This window comes from Schistocerca piceifrons, chromosome 5, assembly GCF_021461385.2.
Source record: "Schistocerca piceifrons isolate TAMUIC-IGC-003096 chromosome 5, iqSchPice1.1, whole genome shotgun sequence".
NCBI classification, from domain to species: Eukaryota; Metazoa; Arthropoda; class Insecta; order Orthoptera; family Acrididae; genus Schistocerca; species Schistocerca piceifrons.
In genome coordinates, this window is record NC_060142.1 from 425,873,026 (window position 1) to 425,892,452 (window position 19,427).

Genomic DNA, 19,427 nt, shown 5'->3' on the forward strand with positions numbered 1-19,427 from the left:
AGAATGTTACTCTTTAAATCAAAATGTTTTCAGATGGTTTTATGCTATCCTCGGTCTCTTCGTATATTGTAATAATTTGCGTACATCTTGAATTATTTCTTTTGAATATTATTGTCTTTGCCTGCCCTTACAGTTTTTACCCTTCCAGAGTCAAGTTGAACTTATTTTAATGTTTTAGCAGATGTCTCACCTGTTCCCACTTCTGCTGATAATATCCAATTGCCAAATTTTACAAAAATATTGATGATGTCCATAGCATAGGGCAGATGTTTGTAAATTGTTACCATATCAGGTGGAGGCAGCCAGTGGTAGTATTCTGTGGGATGGCCAGTGATGGTGTATTAACCATATAACATCTGTACAAATAGTTTGCTTCATGCTGGATAATCGTTCATACACTTTCAATTTTTTTCTCATATTACCTTTTTGATGTTAATATGAATAAACCTTTTTCTTATTTTTTATTTTGAAATAGTTGTCATTAACATTGTAATGTCTGAAATATGTAATCTGACAAACTGATGTTCAACATTTACGTTAAATCGGAAGGTGATACTTTTTGTTTTCATGAATGATTTAAGCTGTATGAACAAGCAGAAAATATGAATTATGCTTGCTAAATTTTACTGCGGTATATCCTCACACAGTGTTCATTAATTTCTTAAATTGTGTTTAAGTCTATTTGCCACCTCAAATGATGCACATTTTCACAAAAATTTTGATTTCTTTTACTCCGACCATTTCATCAAAGTTTCTCATCATCATACAGACAAATACTTGTTTCCCTTTACTAATGGTAGCACGTCCGTCTTTAATTATTTCTCTCTGTATTACATTCTGTTTTTTTTCTAGTGAACTGCCCATAACATTACTTTTTAGAATGAAATTTTCACTCTGCAGCAGAGTGTGCACTTAAGTGAAACTTCCTGGCAGATTAAATCTGTGTGTCAGATGGAGACTTGAACTCTTAACCTTTGCCTTGAGAGGGCAAGTGCTCTACCAACTGAGCTACCCAAGCACGACTCACGCCCTAATGTCATAGCTTTAATTCCACCAGTACCTTGTCTCTTACCTTCCGAACTTCACAGAAGGTCTCCTGTGAACCTTGCAGAGAGCTTCTGTGAATTTTAGAAGGTAGGAGATGAGGTACTGGCGGAATTAAAGCTGTGAGCTCAGGGCGTGAGTCTGCTTGGATAGCTCAGTTGGTAGAGCACCTGCCCACGAAAGGCAAAGGTCCTGTGTTCGAGTCTTGGTCTGGCACACAGTTTTAATCTGTCAGGAAGTTTCATTACATTTTTACTTAGCCAGTCTTCAAAGGCTCATAGAATTGCCCACTGGTTAGCATATTCCTATTTCTTTTCAATTACTAGATATTTCTCTGTACTGTAGGTTGTCAGCAGAGTCACTTTCTTCGTCAGGGTATGCTCGAAGCAGAATATGACAACCATGGAAACCAGTGTGGATTCCAAAAACATTTATGATATGTTCCAAGTTCTTCACACACAGTATTAAGTTCTGTGGATAGAGGTAATTAGGTGCAACTGTGCTTTCAAAAAGCTGCCGATTAAGTACCTTTCCAACATCTACTAAACACAATACATCCATATGGAATACTCAGTTGAGTTTGCAAATGGATTAAAAAAATCTTGACAGTCACTGTGCACCATGTTACTCTGGATGGCGAGCCACTTACACACACAGAAATAATATCTATGTGTTGCTGAGAAGTCTTTTTGGATGAGTGACATTCATGTTATATATTAATGACATATAGTGGGTAACATTAGTTGCAATGCTAATTTTTTCACAGGTAATTTAGTTTCTGTGAAAAACTTTTATCCAAAAATAGGCGATGAAATACCAACTTGGTGCAGTGCCTGGAATGGTACAAAGTCTACAATGTTGCAGAGACAGTCAATTAGCTCTTTATTTACTGAAATGTGGTATGGTGCACGTCACAAAGTGTAAAAATGCACTGACCATTGACTAAATGATTAAGGAATCACAGCTAGACTCATTCATCTCATATCATTACTTTACAGTGGTATTGTGTAGAGCTATGAAGTGGAGCAATCACATTATCTCAATTGTAGAAAAGCAAACAGAAGGCTTTGATTTATTGATTGGGTGGAAAAACTGTAGTTTGTGTGTGAAAGAGATCACAAACTACTTGTGAAATCCAGAAGGAATTATTACTCAAATGTTAGGGGGCCAAATCAGATCAGACTAACAGTGACATAGAATTTCATTACTGTTCAAGGAGAACATCCATTCACATGGAAGTTTGAACTATGTATTTGTCTGCAGTCTGGTTAGAATTTATGGTCTTCTTTTGTAAGTAGGAATCGTATCACTGATGGGTGCTACTTGTCAGCTATCACCCAACTTGAATTTTTGTCAATCCTGTGAAGGACCTGCATTCTAAACAAAATGTATGATAAAGCTTATTTGTAGGGCTAATCACATTGCCTCAGAGACTTACAGCTGTATATGTAGCTAGCACAGAAGTAAGTGAGATATCCCTACAAAACTATATGCGATTTATCTTAACATGAAGTGATGGTAATTTTATGCAACTGGGGGGGGGGGGGGGGGGTGTACTCCAGCCCCAGATTGAATCCACCTCCCAGAGTAATAACAGGGGCTGGTGTGCCAACCAGCCTAGACCTGATTTTTTAGGCTATTTTCCACATCGACATTGGTAAAGATCAGGGTGACTTCCCGCCTCAAATGCACAATACTCAAAAACTTTTAAATACAATGTCACACTTGACCATGAGATTAAATTAGAGGCATACAGAGGAGGTACATGAATTTTTCACTTAATGGAGGGAGCAGGTGGCAGCTTTAGCAGTGGCAATTCAATTATAGTAACAGCTTGTATATGGACATGGTTCATTCTCCTCGAGATGTGTCATATCAGTCCTGGTATGGCACCAGAAAGGGGAATGTAAAATCATGAAGTTCAGTGTCATAGGTGGTGGTGTATAAGTTTATGCCATATCTCCCAGCTTCCTGAAAACCATTATTACAGTAGCATGTTCTTTTTTTAACAAAAATTATCATTGTGAGAATTGCTTGTAGAATAGCTTTAGATGGGATCACCACACAAATCTAGCAGTCAGAAAATCAGATGCCAGGATGAACTGGAGTGAAAGAATTATTAGACACTCACCTGTGAATAAGTTGCTCCACAAAACTTACCTACCCATTATTGTTGAGTACTTATTTGGATATCTGGAAACTCTTAATCACTATTAATGTATGATGGAGAGAAGCCTCAGATATGAGATTTGCTATTTGTTCCACATTTTTTTAGTATGTCACAGATGTGCTCAACAAACTTGTGGGAGACGCTAAATCAAGGTGTTACGCTTCATAAATTTGAATGCTCTCAGAATTATAAGACAAATGAGAGAAATTTGGTCTCATACATGGGCATACAATCCAATCATTCTTCCCACACACAAATTGAGAACTAATGATGTTGAAATAATGTTCTGTTTAGCAGTTTGTGGTTTATGATTCACCCCTGAAACACAAATAAGGTCCGGCGAGAGTGGCTGAGCGGTTCTAGGCGCTACAGTCTGAAACCACGCGACCGCTACGGCCGCAGGTTCGAATCCTGCCTCAGGCAAGGATGTGCGTGATGTCCTTAGGTTAGTTAGGTTTATGTAATTCTAAGTTCTAGGGGACTGATAACCTCAGTAGTTAAGTCCCATAGTGCTCAGAGCCATTTGAACCACAAATAATGTGCTGGTGTTGTGTGTAGCTCTAGAAGAATAGTAGTACACTATTTCCCAGCTCTTTCCAAACAAGTATTTGTTCATTTATCATTCTTTTCTTGACTTTTTCTAGTTTTCTCTACAAAAAGTTTGCTGATGATATAAATCTTTTCATAAAATTGGAATACTTTCACATCTCATGCTGCTGATTTTTCTCACTACAGAAGTAGTTACAATATGAATGGGAGAAACTGGTACTGTTATATGATACTAGATGCATAAAGGAGCAAGATTTGAATCACATTCCAGGCCCCTGGTTTAGGTTTTCTGTGATTTTCCTGTTCACTAGAGGCAAGTGCCAGAGTGGTTGTTCCAACTAGATCATGGTTGACATTTTCATTAAACTTTCTCAAAACAGACTTTTCTTCATTTATCTTACTGTTGAAGAAACAATCACAACAGGTGAATAGACAACAGAAGTGTGTGGATACTGCAACAAATCTGGTATTGGTGTGTTCACAAACCAACATTCAAGAGTAATACGCGAGACATTTATATCGTAACGAGCTATGTAACTTTCTGCCGGTATAGATAGTTGCTAAGTAGAGCTTACTAGAATTCAAAGCATTGAAATGTTTTTGATGTGTTCTTATGCTTCTAAGTTAACAATTATGAGAAATAGGCTCAATTTGAAAACAAATTTAATTTTATTCCTGTACTATTCTGTTTCTGTGTAATTGGTAATATCACCCCCAATTCTTTAAAGACACTAACTCCCTTGGGTGAAATATCTTCAGCATCTGATTACTTCAAAATGAGTTAATGTGGTAAATATTTGAAGTTAAGCATGTAAAATCTTTTTGGTTGAACACATTATAGTTTTTCATGCATCTTATATGACAACATATTTCCCGAGTTACTGCACAGTGATATAGTTTTAGTGATACATTCAGTAGTATATATGGGTATTGTCTGCTAAATGTGTTGCAAATATAGAGTTAGGAGGAAAAAAGTAATAAATTAAAATGTCATACCTGGTGTTGAAATTTTACTACATGAACAGCAAAAATGTAGTAAGTGATAAGCTTTTTTTCCTTCCCTTATTTTGTGGGGGTGTCAGTGAGAGAAATTTCATAGAACTAAAGATTTGAAATTATTTATAAAATTTGTTTGATATCGCTAAGAGCTACTGTTCTGAACTACTGTATGAATATAGTCTGGGTAACACGTGCTGCTGCTAAAAAAATAATAGTTTCTAACTGTAATACTTGTCTTCGTTAAAATTTAACGTAAGATTATTCCTCTTAATGAGCAGATTATTACAGCATTTAAAATTTTTAAATTTGGTCAGTAATTCTGTGAAATACTTTGAATCAAATTTTTACTGTCCCTGGAAACAGATAGCCAATCTGCATCTAGTTCTGTGTTTAGTAATATAGATTAACTTAGCAGAGTTCCATTTACAGTTATCTTGAATTGTTATTCAGTAGCCTTCATTGAAGTATTCTTGGAGGCTTATTTATGGCAGCTGTTAATAAATCATTTATAGGAACCTCTTCTGCAGCTGGGTGTAAAGAGGCACATTGATACTGGTAATATTTTTCAGATGTAAATCCTTATGTTCTGATTCCAACAATAGCTGAATGTTTTCATTAACGTATATGCTTCTACTTCCTTAGTATGTGATATGAAGGGTATAAGCTGGAATTAGACACTGTCTGAGGACTTACATTATTACTTTCGTCTGTGTTGGGAGGAGTGGTCTTCAAATTGAAGTCCAGCTGTACAGATTTAGGTTTCTGTAAATCACTTGGAGGGCAGTGTTGGGTTGGTTCCTTTGTAAAGAACACTACCATTTTTTCCCTCAATCAGAGATTGAGTTCTTCTTTCCTGTGTATAATTTATTTTCTGCAGTTCTTAATGGCTGTAAGGCAGTTAAGCAGAGAAAACATAATAGTTCCTCCATTTTGTGGTGGTGTATGCAACACATCAGGAAAGGAAACATTTTCATACTAGTCTTTAATTTTAACAGAAATGCACATAGGCAGTACAAATATACAATAATGCCTACAGTAATATATGTCCATATAAAAATTAAATGAAGCCACAAATACACTATATAAAATATTGCATCATTAGCAAGGATTTTACAAATTTCAGTTACTGAATACAGAGAAAATAGATATGCTATAACCAAAGTATGTTATTTACATTTGACAGGTTACTTATATTGACAATGCTGATGCTAATGATTCTACAACATAGATTTTGTTATTGTCTTAATCATTCATTAGAAATTTATTACAGTGTAAGAAACGCTTCTCAGCCGAATCACTAGCACAGCATAAAACATTCTTTAGGGCCCAAGTTTTAGATGCAGTTACCATTTTTTTTATAACAGGACATTGTTTACTCAAAGAATAAAACTTGTACATAAATAACAATTAAATATTATGGATATGATATTGCACATCACTTATACACCCTTGTTACTTCAGCAGGACATTTCTAACTTGTAGTGTAGTGTCATTGTACAAATCTTTCTTGTGCATTAAAGTTTTACTTAAAGATATAGTATGTTTTATTGATCTGGTTGGTGTCTTCATTGAGAAATATAGCAATATTTTCGTTTTTGCAACTAAAAACTTATTTCTTCTTGCTTATTGTTAATGACGATCGCGAACAGCTTTTTTAGATTCATTGAGTAAACATGTCCGAGAAGTGATGTTGTATTCCTTGAACAAAGTAGTGCCTCAAATTTTGTAATAAGCTCACAACACAAAGTATATGTTGATGATATCTGATTATCTCAGCAGATGTTTTGACTTGCTTCAATAATAAGATAAACCCTTTGCACCATTAATGGGGTGTGAACTTTTTTGGAGGCCACTTGAGATTGTCATCAGTATATTACATTTTCCTTTAATGGGACTGATTGTTCTAAAATGAAACCGCACTGAAGTAGTGTTATACAGCAACATTCCTGAAACATTGGTCTGTGAAACTGGTACTTATGAAAGACTAAGGCTGGTTTAAAATGTAAAGATTTTTGTTAGGAATGTAGAAATACATTTGTAAAAGAATTTTCAAGCATTTTATTGATGTACCCACTAGCATAAACCAATCGTTCATACTTCATATAAATTTTCACTTCGGTATTCCCCATTCTTACTTTGTAGAGTCTAGAAAACTATTTTTCTATTGTCTGTGTCTAAAAGCTATGAAGATACTTTGTTATTGTCATAGAAAAATTGCAGTCATTTGCCAATATAAATTTCTGTTGGAAGAACGATTTTCTTCATTAGTTGGTTACAATAAACTGCTAATTTTAGAAATGTTGGAAAGTAGGCAGTATTGTCAAGAAAAGCCTGAAAACGAGCAAGAAATTAGTGTGCTAGAATCTGATATGTTTTGTTTATGTTAACGAAATGAATGCTTTGCACTCTTTTATTTTTGTCACAAGATGAGAAGAAGATTTATGTTTTAATTTTAAGTTCTTGAGCAAATGTCACTAGAATTTTGGAATCTGTGAACTGTATATAAATGAAAAATACTTGCTAAATGATAATGTGATGCACTAAGGCCCTTTAATGCTACATGCTTTAATAAGTGACCTGTTATTTCTGCATGGCCTACGTATCTCTTTGCATTCCAATATATTTAGGTAATCATACATTAACCACCATTAAAATAACTTAAAACGAGTATGGCAAATCTAATACTGTTAATACATACTATGAGAACTGAACCAGCTCTCTTGAGAGATGCTTTGTGTAAAATGCAGTGCCTATCAAAATGTGGTTCGATGATGACCAGTTTTATTGTTCTACAGTCTCAGTATAATGAAGGGAAAACAAATAATATTGTGTCATTATTGTCATTAGCACTGCTTTACATAGCTTGGTATTGTCATTTCTAATTGACATTAACATGCACTTACACATTCTGCAATTACAGGAAGCCTACTGCCAGGAATCATGACATGTTATGAATGCTTTAGTTAAAATTATTAAAGTGGTCTTTATACTTTCATACCGTCAAAATTTCTGGTTTATTCTTTTGTGCAAAATATGTGATATGATACAAAATTTTGGAACTTATCTCGTATTACATTTGGGAAAAAGTTAAATTGATGCTTTTCCTCCATCACATTTTGTCCGTTGTGTGCTATTGTCATAAAGTATTTTCCAGTATGTATTGTCTTGAGTTGCAAAGTGTTATTGTCATGTGTATATATTCAGTGTCCTTTCTCAATAATAGTTTTATATCAACTATTGGTTGTAAATCAAATGCTGAAAGAATGACATCTAGTACCATCTGACATCATCCCTCTAAAATTCATCTTTTTAAAATTCATTTACTTCAAAACTGTCTTTGCATGCAGCTAAATATTCTCTGTATCAAACGTTAGGAACCTCTATTTTTTATCATTCAAAAATTAATCATAAAAAGTTGGAAGATATTAAGCAAAATCCTGTTATCGAAATTCTGAGATTTGTAAGTTTAAAAATGGGTTTGCTCCGTTAAATTTCCTGTCATTACTTCACTCAATGTAGCAGATCAAGTTTGTGAAGAGGACTGAATTAAGAGTCGCAACTGACCCTTACAGTAATGTCCTCAGAATTGTATTAAAGGCACCATAATATGTTTGATGTCACAGTAATGAGTGCCATTCATAACAGTCTACTACAGCTATCTCTTTTTTGTAAAGCAAATAATGCACAGAATCTATTTCCCTTTTAGTGAAACACCAGCTATTGAAAAATATTGAATGCACTCACATCATTCAAAGTAATGATTGTTAAGCAAAGTGTGAGACTTCAGGTTGCTTCTCCCAAATATCTTATTTGTGATCCCTGCTGTCTTCGATTGTCAGTGGCGCTGTGGTTTCGCCAACAGGCAATTACATTTAATACTGTAATTCAGATAAGCTCGACCTATGAATGACATTGTGAATATTGGAACTGAAAAGTTTTGATGTGCATTCTCTAGTGCAAATGAACCATGCTGGAGGCACACAGTCATACAGATATTACTTGAGCAAAATCCAATTAATACGGTTTTGTACAGTAGTTGATGTTCGATTCTAATACCAAGTCATGATATGACGAACAAAATGAACTTTGTCCACTTTTTTTGATGACTGTTTTTGTAATATGACAGTCAACACTGTTGATTCAGAAACTGATAATGCACTGCAACAATTGGAGTTGAATCTACTTACTGGTGGAATAAAAGAGAGTGTGACAACAGTTAAATGAAAGTGGTAGAGAAAGAGGAGATATGAAGGTAGAATTCTCTTGGAAATATTTACTTACCATCTGCTAATGTGGTTGCTTCTGTTGCACTTGGATATAATTTAAGTAGCACCGAGGATTTATAGAAACTTAACTGCTGTATGTTGTTAATACACCAGTTATGTGCTTCGTACTCTCTAACATTGCTTTGTAAACATGAAAGATGTCAAATTTGTATACCCCCAGACCTTAAGCAAGCTGCTGAATTTTGATGTACACACATTTAAACCAGTTCAGGTGATGGCTAACAGTCAGCAACCATCTTCACAAGTAGGGCATTTATTTACAGTGGAACTGCAGTTTTGTAGCAGTATCCCATTTTAAAAGAAACTGGAATAAACATTGTGCAGTCTATGACTGACTGATCCCTCAGTCACCAGTTTGCTAGCTAACTGGCCGTTCAGTGGCTGTAGATCTGAAATAAAGTGTGAAACTCGAGCAATTCTGAATTATGCAAGCCATGTATCAATGAGGGAAGGAGAACTGATGACGAATAATACCTGAGGTTTAATGCCAAAAGTTCTAAAGAAGGTAGCTATTGTAAACATCTCCCCAGTCGTTGTACGCACTTCATTGTAAAATAATGAACACAGTAGAAAAGCTGGACCAGATCTCGTATATTCCTCGCAAAGCGGGCGGCGTTTTTCGATCTCCGGCAGATACTGCTGATAATACGGGCCGTGTTGTGTCGTTTGGCGCCGAACGAGGGTGTCGAAGGGGGGAATTCGGTGATGTCGGCATGTCGCTACGCACTGGCGCCCTTGGGGTGCATCTCGTCGAGGTCGCGGCCCTTAGTCTCTGGGACACAGCAGACGACGAAGCAGAGGCCTGCCAGCGAGACGGCTGCATACAGCCAAAAGGCGCCGTGAAGGCCCAGCGCCTGCTGAAAATCTACAAATGTCTTCACGCCAACGAAGGCGCACACGTAACTGAAGGCTGTGGCGATGGCTGAGCCCAGCTCTCGGTGTTCCAGTGGGAAGAGCTCACCAATCAGCAGCCACGAAATAGGACTGATGCCCAGCGAGAAAGCCACCGTGAACACCAGCACACACAACAGCGGAATCCAGTCGAGATGCGGAGCCGCCTGCCAACATATGACAACCACATTTTCAGGCATTGAGTAAGCTTCCATGTTTACTTTCACAACATCTCTGTGGTACAAATGGAAGTAAAAGTTGTAACTGTTCAATGAGTGTTAGGGAAAAAGGTAAAGCTGTCATTAACCTGAGCATATGTGTGAACACCGATGTGTTGTTTCACCAGGCATTGTCTTGTGGAGGTGGTATGCCCTTGGCTTCCTCTAACCCTTGAACTGACAATGCAACCATAGAACAAACGTTTTGAAGGCAACTTGCTTTGTGGGCGGACTAAACTTCGTGGGCAATTCTCCCAGTGAATGTCTGTTAGGCATCTACCTGTATACAATTACGTTTGTGGGCTTTCACATACAGATATTTAATCAATGAGAATTTTTCCAGTACATTTTTCTTGCATTGCATCTTCCCTGTACACAACAGCATCATCCAAAACAGCATTATGGAGCTTTTAAAGTTGCCTTGTACATAATTTACACACTCATAGTATGAACAGTAATGAACCTACAACACTACCTTGGGGTAAGCACAAAATTACTTTCAGGTATGGAGATTTCTTGCTATTCATAATGATATACTGTATTCTATTTGCTAAGTCACAAAGCTGGTCTGATATTCTGTACATTCATATTTTGTTCACTAAATGACAGTGTCAAAATCTTCCAGAAATGAAGAAATGTGGTGTGAACCTGGGCTCTGTTTTTTACTGCCATCTTGAGTCTCAAAATTACACCGTCTGTACCACTGATATTTTGTGAGCCATAGGTGAAGGCAACAGTCAGATTCCACCTTCCTGGGTTTCCAGAAAGCATTTGACACATTACCATGCTGCAGACAGTTAAAGGTCCAAGCATATGGAGTGGGTGCTCAGATATGTGTGTAAATGGCTCAAAGACTTCGTACTCATAAGTAATAACAACTGTTAAATTATCCTGTATGAGGAATGTTCATTGAGACAATGGTATCCAGGAGTGCCCCAAGGAAATGTGATAGGACCACTCTCGTTCTCTTTATAAATAAACAGTATGGCTAGTGTGAGCTGCATTCTGTGATTGCTGATGACGACGCTGTAGTCTACAGGAAAGTGTCACATTTGAGTGACTTTAGGAGGATACAGGATGTCTTGGATAGAATTCCTATTTCGTGTGATGAATGACTATTTGCTCTAAATGTGAGAAAGTGTAACTTAATGCATATCCGTAGAAAAACGATCATGTGACTTTCAGATACAGTTCTCATGTTGTACTGCTCGATACAGTCATGTCGACATGAAAAGTTTAATGTACGCAAGGTCGATTGTGGGGCACCGTCTGTCGGCTTGCGGCGTATGTACGAGGGTGGTTTGAAAAGTTCTCGGAGTCACCACGAGAGGTCAGAGCTAGCGCAACGAGTTGTTCACGTGATATTCATTAGACGGTTGCCTGTAAACACTTGCCACATCAGTGCTCTTGGAAGAGGGCTGTGGTGGTGACGTTGCTCTGTTGTTCCCGCGTAGTGATTTGCGAAGATGGAAGAAATTGAGGTTCGAGCAGTGATAAAGTACTTCGTAAAGAAAGGTATGAAAGCAAAGGACATTCATACCGATTTCCAGAATACACTTGGGAGGGGGGGGGGGGGGTCTGCTCCTTCATATTCAACTGGACAAATGAATTTAAATTTGGTCGGGTGATCCGCGTAGTGGTCGGGGAAGATGTGTCACTATTCCAGAAATCATTGCAAAAGTGGACAAAATGGTCATGGAGGGATGTCAATTGAAAATGCATTAAATTTCTCACGTTTGCCAGATGTCATCTGAAAGGGTATATCACACTTTAACTGAAGAATTAGACATGAAAAAAAATTATCTGGAAGATGGGTGCCACGACTCTTGACGCTGTATCAAAAACGCATGGGGCATACCGGAACAACGTCGTGCCCGTTTTAGGAGAAACGAACCAAGATATTTTGCGTCGGTTTGTGATACAGATGAAACTTGGGTGCACTACTATAGCCCAGAGACAAAACAACAGTCAAAGCAGTGAAAACATGCTGATTCTCCGTCATCAAGGAAAGCAAAGACAATTCCTTCGGCGGGAAAGGTCACGGCATCAGTGTTCTTTCTGGGTTGCGAAGGGGATTCTGTTTGTAGATTATCTCCTCACTGTGCAAACAATTACTGGAGAATACTGTGTTAACCTCATGGACAAATTGCAACAAAAGATACGCGAAAAGAGGCCAGGTTTTGCAAGGTAGAAAGTCATCTTACATCAAGACAATGCGCGCCCAGACACATGTGCCGTCGCCATGGCAAAATTACACGAACTAAGGTATGAGTTGTTGCCACACCCGCCTTATTCACCTGATATGCCTCCCTCAGACTTCCATCTCTTCCCAAAATTGAAAATTTTTCTTGGTGGACGAAAATTAGCTTCAAACGAAGAATTGATAGCCAGAGTTGAGAACTATTTTGCAGGCCTGGAGGAAACTCATTTTCGAGGTGGAATAAAGGCACTGGAACATCGTTGGACCAAGTGCATTATTCTACAAGGAGACTACGTTGAAAAATAAAGTTTCAGTGCTGGAAGTACTTCTTTTCTATTGCGTTCCGAGAACTTCTCAAACCACCTCGTATGTAGAAGTAGAAGAAAGATTCTTCTCTGACGATTCACCGAGCAACGGGAAAAGGAGAACAATAAGAAGGATTCGGGTTCGTGTGCCGTCGACGACGAGTGAAGTGTTGAGAATGTGGTCGTAGTGTGGTACAGACGGGTTACTGACCTGTGGGTGGAGGTCCTCGTAGTAGGCGAAGGAGCCGAAGCCGGCGAGCGCCATGGACATGAGCGTGGAGGAGGCGAGCAGCAGCGGCAGGCGGCCCGCCGTGTCGATGAGCAGGCCGCTGAGCAGCGACGCCAGCAGCTGCACCAGCGCCACGGCCACCGCGCCCCCGTGCGGGTCCATGCCGCCCAGCGTCTGCCGCAGGATCGGCACCGCGTAGAAGCTGAACGCGTGCGCGCCCGAGAACCTCTGCAACACGTCAACAGGCCGCTGTAGCCGCACTCACACTGAAGACTGCCGACCCATAAAGCACCATTTTGAGCTCATTCATGTACTTCTCTGCCTTCAGAACTTCCGAAATCCCTTAGGCTGTGGTTGAATCATTTTCTCCGCTATATTGATTCTTCCAGGAATGTTAGTCATGCAAGAGAACGTCTGAGCAGTTTGTAATGTACGAGGCATGTCCAGGGTGCCTATTCTGTATCTTTCCGCCATTGTGCCAATCGTTTCGGAACTTAATAGCACCGAACGGTCTAGAGTCCCTGCATTATTCAGTATGCATTTCGGCAGCTATACCGTTCGAGTCTGGAGAACCGAAGCGCTGTTGTCGGTTCGTGTCGCGCAAGCCAATCAAAAGCAAGCGGCCGCAGATCCGCGCATGCGCACTGCAGCGCGCAGAACACAGACGACACAGGCGCGCTATTCTTCCAAGTACCGAAAATACGTTGCCATAACGCATGATGCCGCATTCCATCGAGCCCCGCCTTCATCGCCCTTGCCTCCTCCTTTAACAGTATCAGGCGCAGTATATCCATTTCCATGATTCTCAGCTGAAGTGCATAAAATTTTTTACAGTTTCTCTGACCGCATGTTTCCATGCATGCATACTGACGATAGCGTATTTGACTGTATTCTGCAGATTGCCATAAATGCCGCATTATGTCATCTTATTCTCATTCACACTGACAACGTGTTTTGGATTTTACGTTTCGGAATATTAGGTAGGAATAGTGTGTAGTACCACATTGTACTAATACATCTATAAAAACACCCGAAAAATTGATTCTGATAGTTTCAAAGAATAAGAAGATAAACAGAATATGGTTATAACACACTCCTAGAGATCCAAATATTTATGTAGCCCACTTCCCTATATGATGCGTCAGCGATTTGGATCTTAAAAACAAAATTGAAAAAAAAACGCATTTTCGAGAGCTCCTGCAGTTTGTCGAAGTTTATAACATGCATCTCATGAATGAAAATGTTTCGTATACGGTGCTGCAGTCTACAAATATTACAGCAGAGATGTTTCATCTCTGCCTGCTGTGGTCGAGGATTCGATCGCACATAAATACTTGCGACAAGCAAGATTATGAAGATGACTGTTGCTAGTTGCATTCCCAGTAATTTAAATTGTGCTCTTAGATTCCTGTCTAACCGCATACTCGGAAATCGCTACATATTCGGAAAAAATGGTGAATTATTTCTGACAAGAAAAAATATAAAGGTCACTGACGGTTGTTTCACTCACAGCAATTTCATCTCCAACAATTTCATATTTCGTATTTTAAACACACAGAAATCACGAAATCATTACTGAGGAAAAGCGCTCTTGCATGTAAGTAATAAAGAATATTGCAAAAAAATCTTAACTTATACGAAAAACTATGTCTCAGAACGTGTTGCATATATGAAGAGGAAAAAAAATTTTTTGAATTCACTCATGGGCGAACTCGTGACCTTTCGTATCGCATTTCCGCGCGCTAACCACTTGGCCACGCCAAACAACGTACACACATTGCTCATTCTTGTAGTATTGTGTAGAGGAACGTAGGCTGACTTCGTTGCCAAACGGTGCTGCGTAAGTCATAAATGCGTGATAGTTTGGAAGGTTTCCAATATCAGGCTTCACATAATTGCATTCCATTGTTACTTGAAAGTTGTAAACACGTTTCGATAATTACTAACCAACTCATTTGTGGGAATAAGTACACAAAGGCACTAGTAAGGTCAGTTCACTCTCATGTAATATACGTAAGCAGAGCCGATGTCTTGATATTTAATGATGTTTAAACTCTTATTTGCATAAAAATAACACGTATTTTGAGAGAATATTGACCCAAAAGCGTTTTTTGGATGTAATCATTCACAGTAACAACCTAACCTACTCTTATTTCTAACAAAGGAAAATAGTCTATTACGAACTCACTTTCCAACCGGATGCGTCCTCTGGTGATTCTTTAGTAACATAATCACTAAATCCAAAGCTAAAACCGCCAAATAGGTTTAAAGTAACAAATTGTAGGTGTACATAAACCACAGCTCACCGATCGACAGAGCCTGACCGAAATCCAAAACCTCTCGGTACAATTGTCGTAAAATCGGTGGGAGGACTGTTCGGTAACAAGTCTCAGAAGTGTACTGAATAAGATATTTCGATAAGGAACCGAAAATGACGTCACTACCGAGCCTAACCTACTACACCGATCGGTATGAACGATATAGAATAAGGCCCCAGAAGGTAAGAGTACGCAATTACGAGAGTCATTTCAAAAGTCCTCCACACTGCGTATGAACGACCGTTACAGTGGCGTTATCATGTTGAAATTTGTTTCAGTTGTGAGCGAAACTTAAGGCTTGGCGGCCATATGTGCATTTACTGGTTCGTTTGGCTGTGTCGTGAGTATCCTGTTTTGAAATGGAAGCTGAAACCGAGTCAGGTTGGATTACACGTAGTGACCAGCATTCCTACATCAGAGTCGAAACCCTGTGTGGAAAGAACCCAACGGAAATTTACAACGCTTTGTGAGGGGTGTGTGGGAATACGGTAGTTGATAGTAGCACAGTATGACGGTGGTCTGCTCGTTCCTTGAAGATCGGGTAAACATTGAGGGCAACTCAAGAAGTGAAATGCCATCAAGTGGAATGGACTACACTTCACAGGTTATTGTTAATAAAATTATGAGAGAGGATCGACGAAAAATGTGTGAGGAAATTGCATATGAGGCCAGAAAGTCTGTCACTTCAGTTTACAGAATCGTGACCGTAAAGTAAAAAATGCGAAAAGTTGCTGCCAGATAGATTCCGCATGATCTGAGAACAGTAGAAAGCAAGTCGCAAAATAATCGCACAAGAATTGCTTCAACGTTATCGAACAGAAGGAGAACAGTTTCTGAAAAACATTGCTGCACTTTTACTGAAACCTGGATACGAGATTTTGAACCATAAGTGAAGTCGCACTCAGTCGTCACAATACAAAAGTTCCGACACTCCACGTCAGAAAAATTCCGCTGCCAACAACGAAAGGTGAAACTGAAGATGGTCTTTGCGAATGACGTGACTGGAATCATAGCTACAAATAGTGTACAAGGGGACGTCTGTAACAAGCGCGTCCTACAAGCTGTTTCTGCAAAATGTTCTGCACCAGAAAATCTGTCAAAGAAGGCCTAATGTGGCTGTAGGAGGCGTCCTCATTTTGCACGAAGACCGCATATTGCCCTACCAGTGATAGGAAAGCTCGACATACAGGTATCGGAAATACTTCCCGACCCACCATACGGTCCTTTTATGAGCCCACCAGACCCAAATTGAAGTAACAGATCCGTGGAAAACGGTGTGTTACCACTGACGAAGCTTCTATTAGGTGACCCTAGTAATCAGACAGCCCAACAATGAAGGTGATAAATTCCAGTAAAGAGGCAATTCTGTTGACTTTTCGCTGATCTGTAAGCTGTTTTGATACCCACGTCCCACACAATTCTCGAAGACCACGTGTTTCAGTAATGATTACACGTAGAAGAGATCTGTAGATTTCTGGAAATACTGCATTCATCTCGTCCACAGTTAACCAACTGCCCTACGGATCATGTACTCGATCTTGTTCACCATGTCACCAGTCACAATTGTGGGACCTCCACTCGTTTCTTCATCGTGAACATTGATACTGCAAGGTTTAAGTTCAAGATACCACTTGAACACATTAGTGCGAGCGAGCCAGCATACTATCCCCATAAACAATGAGGATTTCATTATAAATCTGGGAGGCACATCTCAAAATGTGCCTTTCCGATTTACTACGAATTTTTACACTTTACTGTAATATAAACATTTAGACACATAGTCTATATACTTTTTAGTACATAAATACATATATAAAATGTTCAATAGTGAAACGTTGTTAGCAATCGAGAAACTTGTTTCACCAACTGCGACATGGTCGCGTGTACAAACAGTGATCCAATACTGTCAAATGTTTTTTATTTCAGTCTTTAATCACAATATGAATTCTTTAGACGACGACCGGTTTTAGTCCGGACATGGTGTAAAAAAGATCTGAGGATGGTCATTACGGACTGAAACCGGTCATCGTCTAAAGAATTCATATTGTGATCAAAGACTGAAATAAAAAACATTCGAGAAACTTGTATTTAAAACAAGACTCAAGGTCAGAGAGAGGAGGGGGAAGAAGAGATCAATAGAGGGGTGGGAGGAAATGGGCATAGAAAACGGGAAGGAGCAGATGGATGGAGAAGATGGGCAAAGAGAGGGGGAGGAGAAGATGAACAGAGCATAGAGGGAGGAGGTGATAAACTGAGAGAGGGGGACATGAGGAAATGGAGAGAGAGGGAGGGAGAAGAAGATAGAGACAGCGGGAGGAGATTAAGATGTACATCCCATTCTCCCACATACCAGAAACTTGTGTTTTCTCTTTTCTTTCTTTTCTGTTAACTGAGACTGAGCCACAGTGGCCAGGTACAGCTAGTATGATATAATCAAATTCAAACTGCAAAACGGGGTCAGGGATTTTCTCGGCCTCGTGATGACTGGGTGTTGTGTGATGTCCTTAGGTTAGTTAGGTTTAAGTAGTTCTAAGTTCTAGGGGACTGATGACCATAGATGTTAAGTCCCATAGTGCTCAGAGCCATTTGAACCAAACTGCAAAAATAAATCCAAAGAATGGGACTTTTTTTTAATCTTATGGGACTTAACTGCTAAGGTCATCAGTCCCTAAGCTTATACTCTACTTAACCTAAATTATCCTAAGGACAAACACACACACCCATGCCCGAGGGAGGACTCGAACCTCCGCCGAGACCAGCCGCACAGTCCATGACTGCAGCGTCTCTGACCGCTCGGCTAACCCCGCGCGGAATGGGACTTGAGGGTGTCCCGTTGTACTCATGTAGGCACGCGTGACAGAAAAGTACGGACGATCCCAAAAAAAAAATCTGGACTGATGGCAATTCTACCGTTAGTGGTTTGTGCCCATCGTTTTGATGACGCCACGATTGAAAGCGGGACGGTTGATAGTGTGACAGCAAGTAGCTCGGCTTACCTGGAAGAGCATGAGGCCGCACGTGGTGAGCGTGGGGCGCAGCAGCCCCGGCGGCGGCGGGCAGCGCTTGAGCGCGCCGAGGCGGCCTCCCGCGCGGCCGCCGTCGGCCGGGTCGCCGCGGCGCGCCAGCACGTTGCCGCGCAGCGTGGCCAGCTCGCGGCGCACGTCGGCGCCCGGGCCGCGCAGCCAGCGCAGCGCCGCCAGCGCCTCGGCGTCGCGGCCCGCCACCACCAGGAAGCTGGGCGTCTCGGGCACGCAGAGCGCCGCCGCGAACAGCAGCAGCGGCGCCGCCGCCACCACGGCCGCCAGCTGCCGCCAGTCCAGGTACGCGCCCACCGCGAAGCTCGTCAGCGTGCCCGCGTGGCCCACCGTCTTCTGCAGCGCGCTCAGGCACCCGCGGATGTCCGGCACCGAGATCTCGCTGATGTACACCTGTCCGTGCACGCGCACACAGACACGCGAATCAACACGGCTCACTGCTACTCGAACCATCCTCTGCATTGTTTTCTTGCATCTGCAGAGCAGATTAACATCAGTAAAGCAAAAATACTAAGCCTAAACAACCGCTTACATTAGGAAACCTGTCGATAGAAATTGTTGATGAATACTTCTGCCGTGGCCACAAGATTAAACTGCGGAAAAACAATTAAAAAGAGAAATTACTCGCAGAATAGGACGGCGCTGGGCAACATTCCAGAACCCAAGATGCATCCTTACCAGCATGTATGTTTTATATGATATGAAGGCTAGGGTCTGTAACGCCTATGAGCTTGCCATAGTGGTAATACCAGTTTCAGTCACTTCGCCGAAGTTAACTGTTTCTCGTCTTGACTAGCACTTGGATGGGTGATTGTACGGGTCCGCCGAGCACTGTTACCAAGCAGTATGCACTCAGCCCTTGTGAGGTCAGCAGTGGAACTACTTGAACGAGACAACTGACAAAAGCCGGGAGACCAGTGTGCTTGACCACATGTCCCTCTGTATCTGCATCCATTCCGTGTCGTCAGTGTGCTGAGGATGAAACCGTGGTAGTTCAGTACTGTTGGGCCTTCAAGGCCTATCTAAGGTCTATAATATATGCACATTACTTATTACAACCTACAGTCTGGAAATGATGACTCTGAGGCAAGCGTTCGCAATCTACAGCGCACACAACAAGCCATGGAGCTGATAGATGCTAGAAGTCACCTAAGGGATAATATTCGATCAGAGGACAGTAGGA

At 40.4% G+C, this 19,427-nt stretch overlaps 1 protein-coding gene across 1 annotated transcript in view; it reads right to left on the bottom strand.

Moving 5' to 3' along the window:
- Positions 1 to 5,796: 5,796 nt before the first annotated feature.
- The window catches only part of LOC124799057 (facilitated trehalose transporter Tret1-2 homolog), a 136,159-nt gene continuing 122,528 nt past the window's right edge, over positions 5,797 to 19,427 (bottom strand). The window contains exons 5-7 of the mRNA XM_047262595.1: positions 18,206 to 18,637; positions 12,874 to 13,119; positions 5,797 to 10,106 (exon numbers count right to left, since the gene is read on the bottom strand). Coding sequence (XP_047118551.1) covers positions 9,768 to 10,106; positions 12,874 to 13,119; positions 18,206 to 18,637 — 1,017 coding nt within the window. The 3' untranslated portion in view covers positions 5,797 to 9,767. The remainder of the gene's footprint in view (positions 10,107 to 12,873; positions 13,120 to 18,205; positions 18,638 to 19,427) is intronic.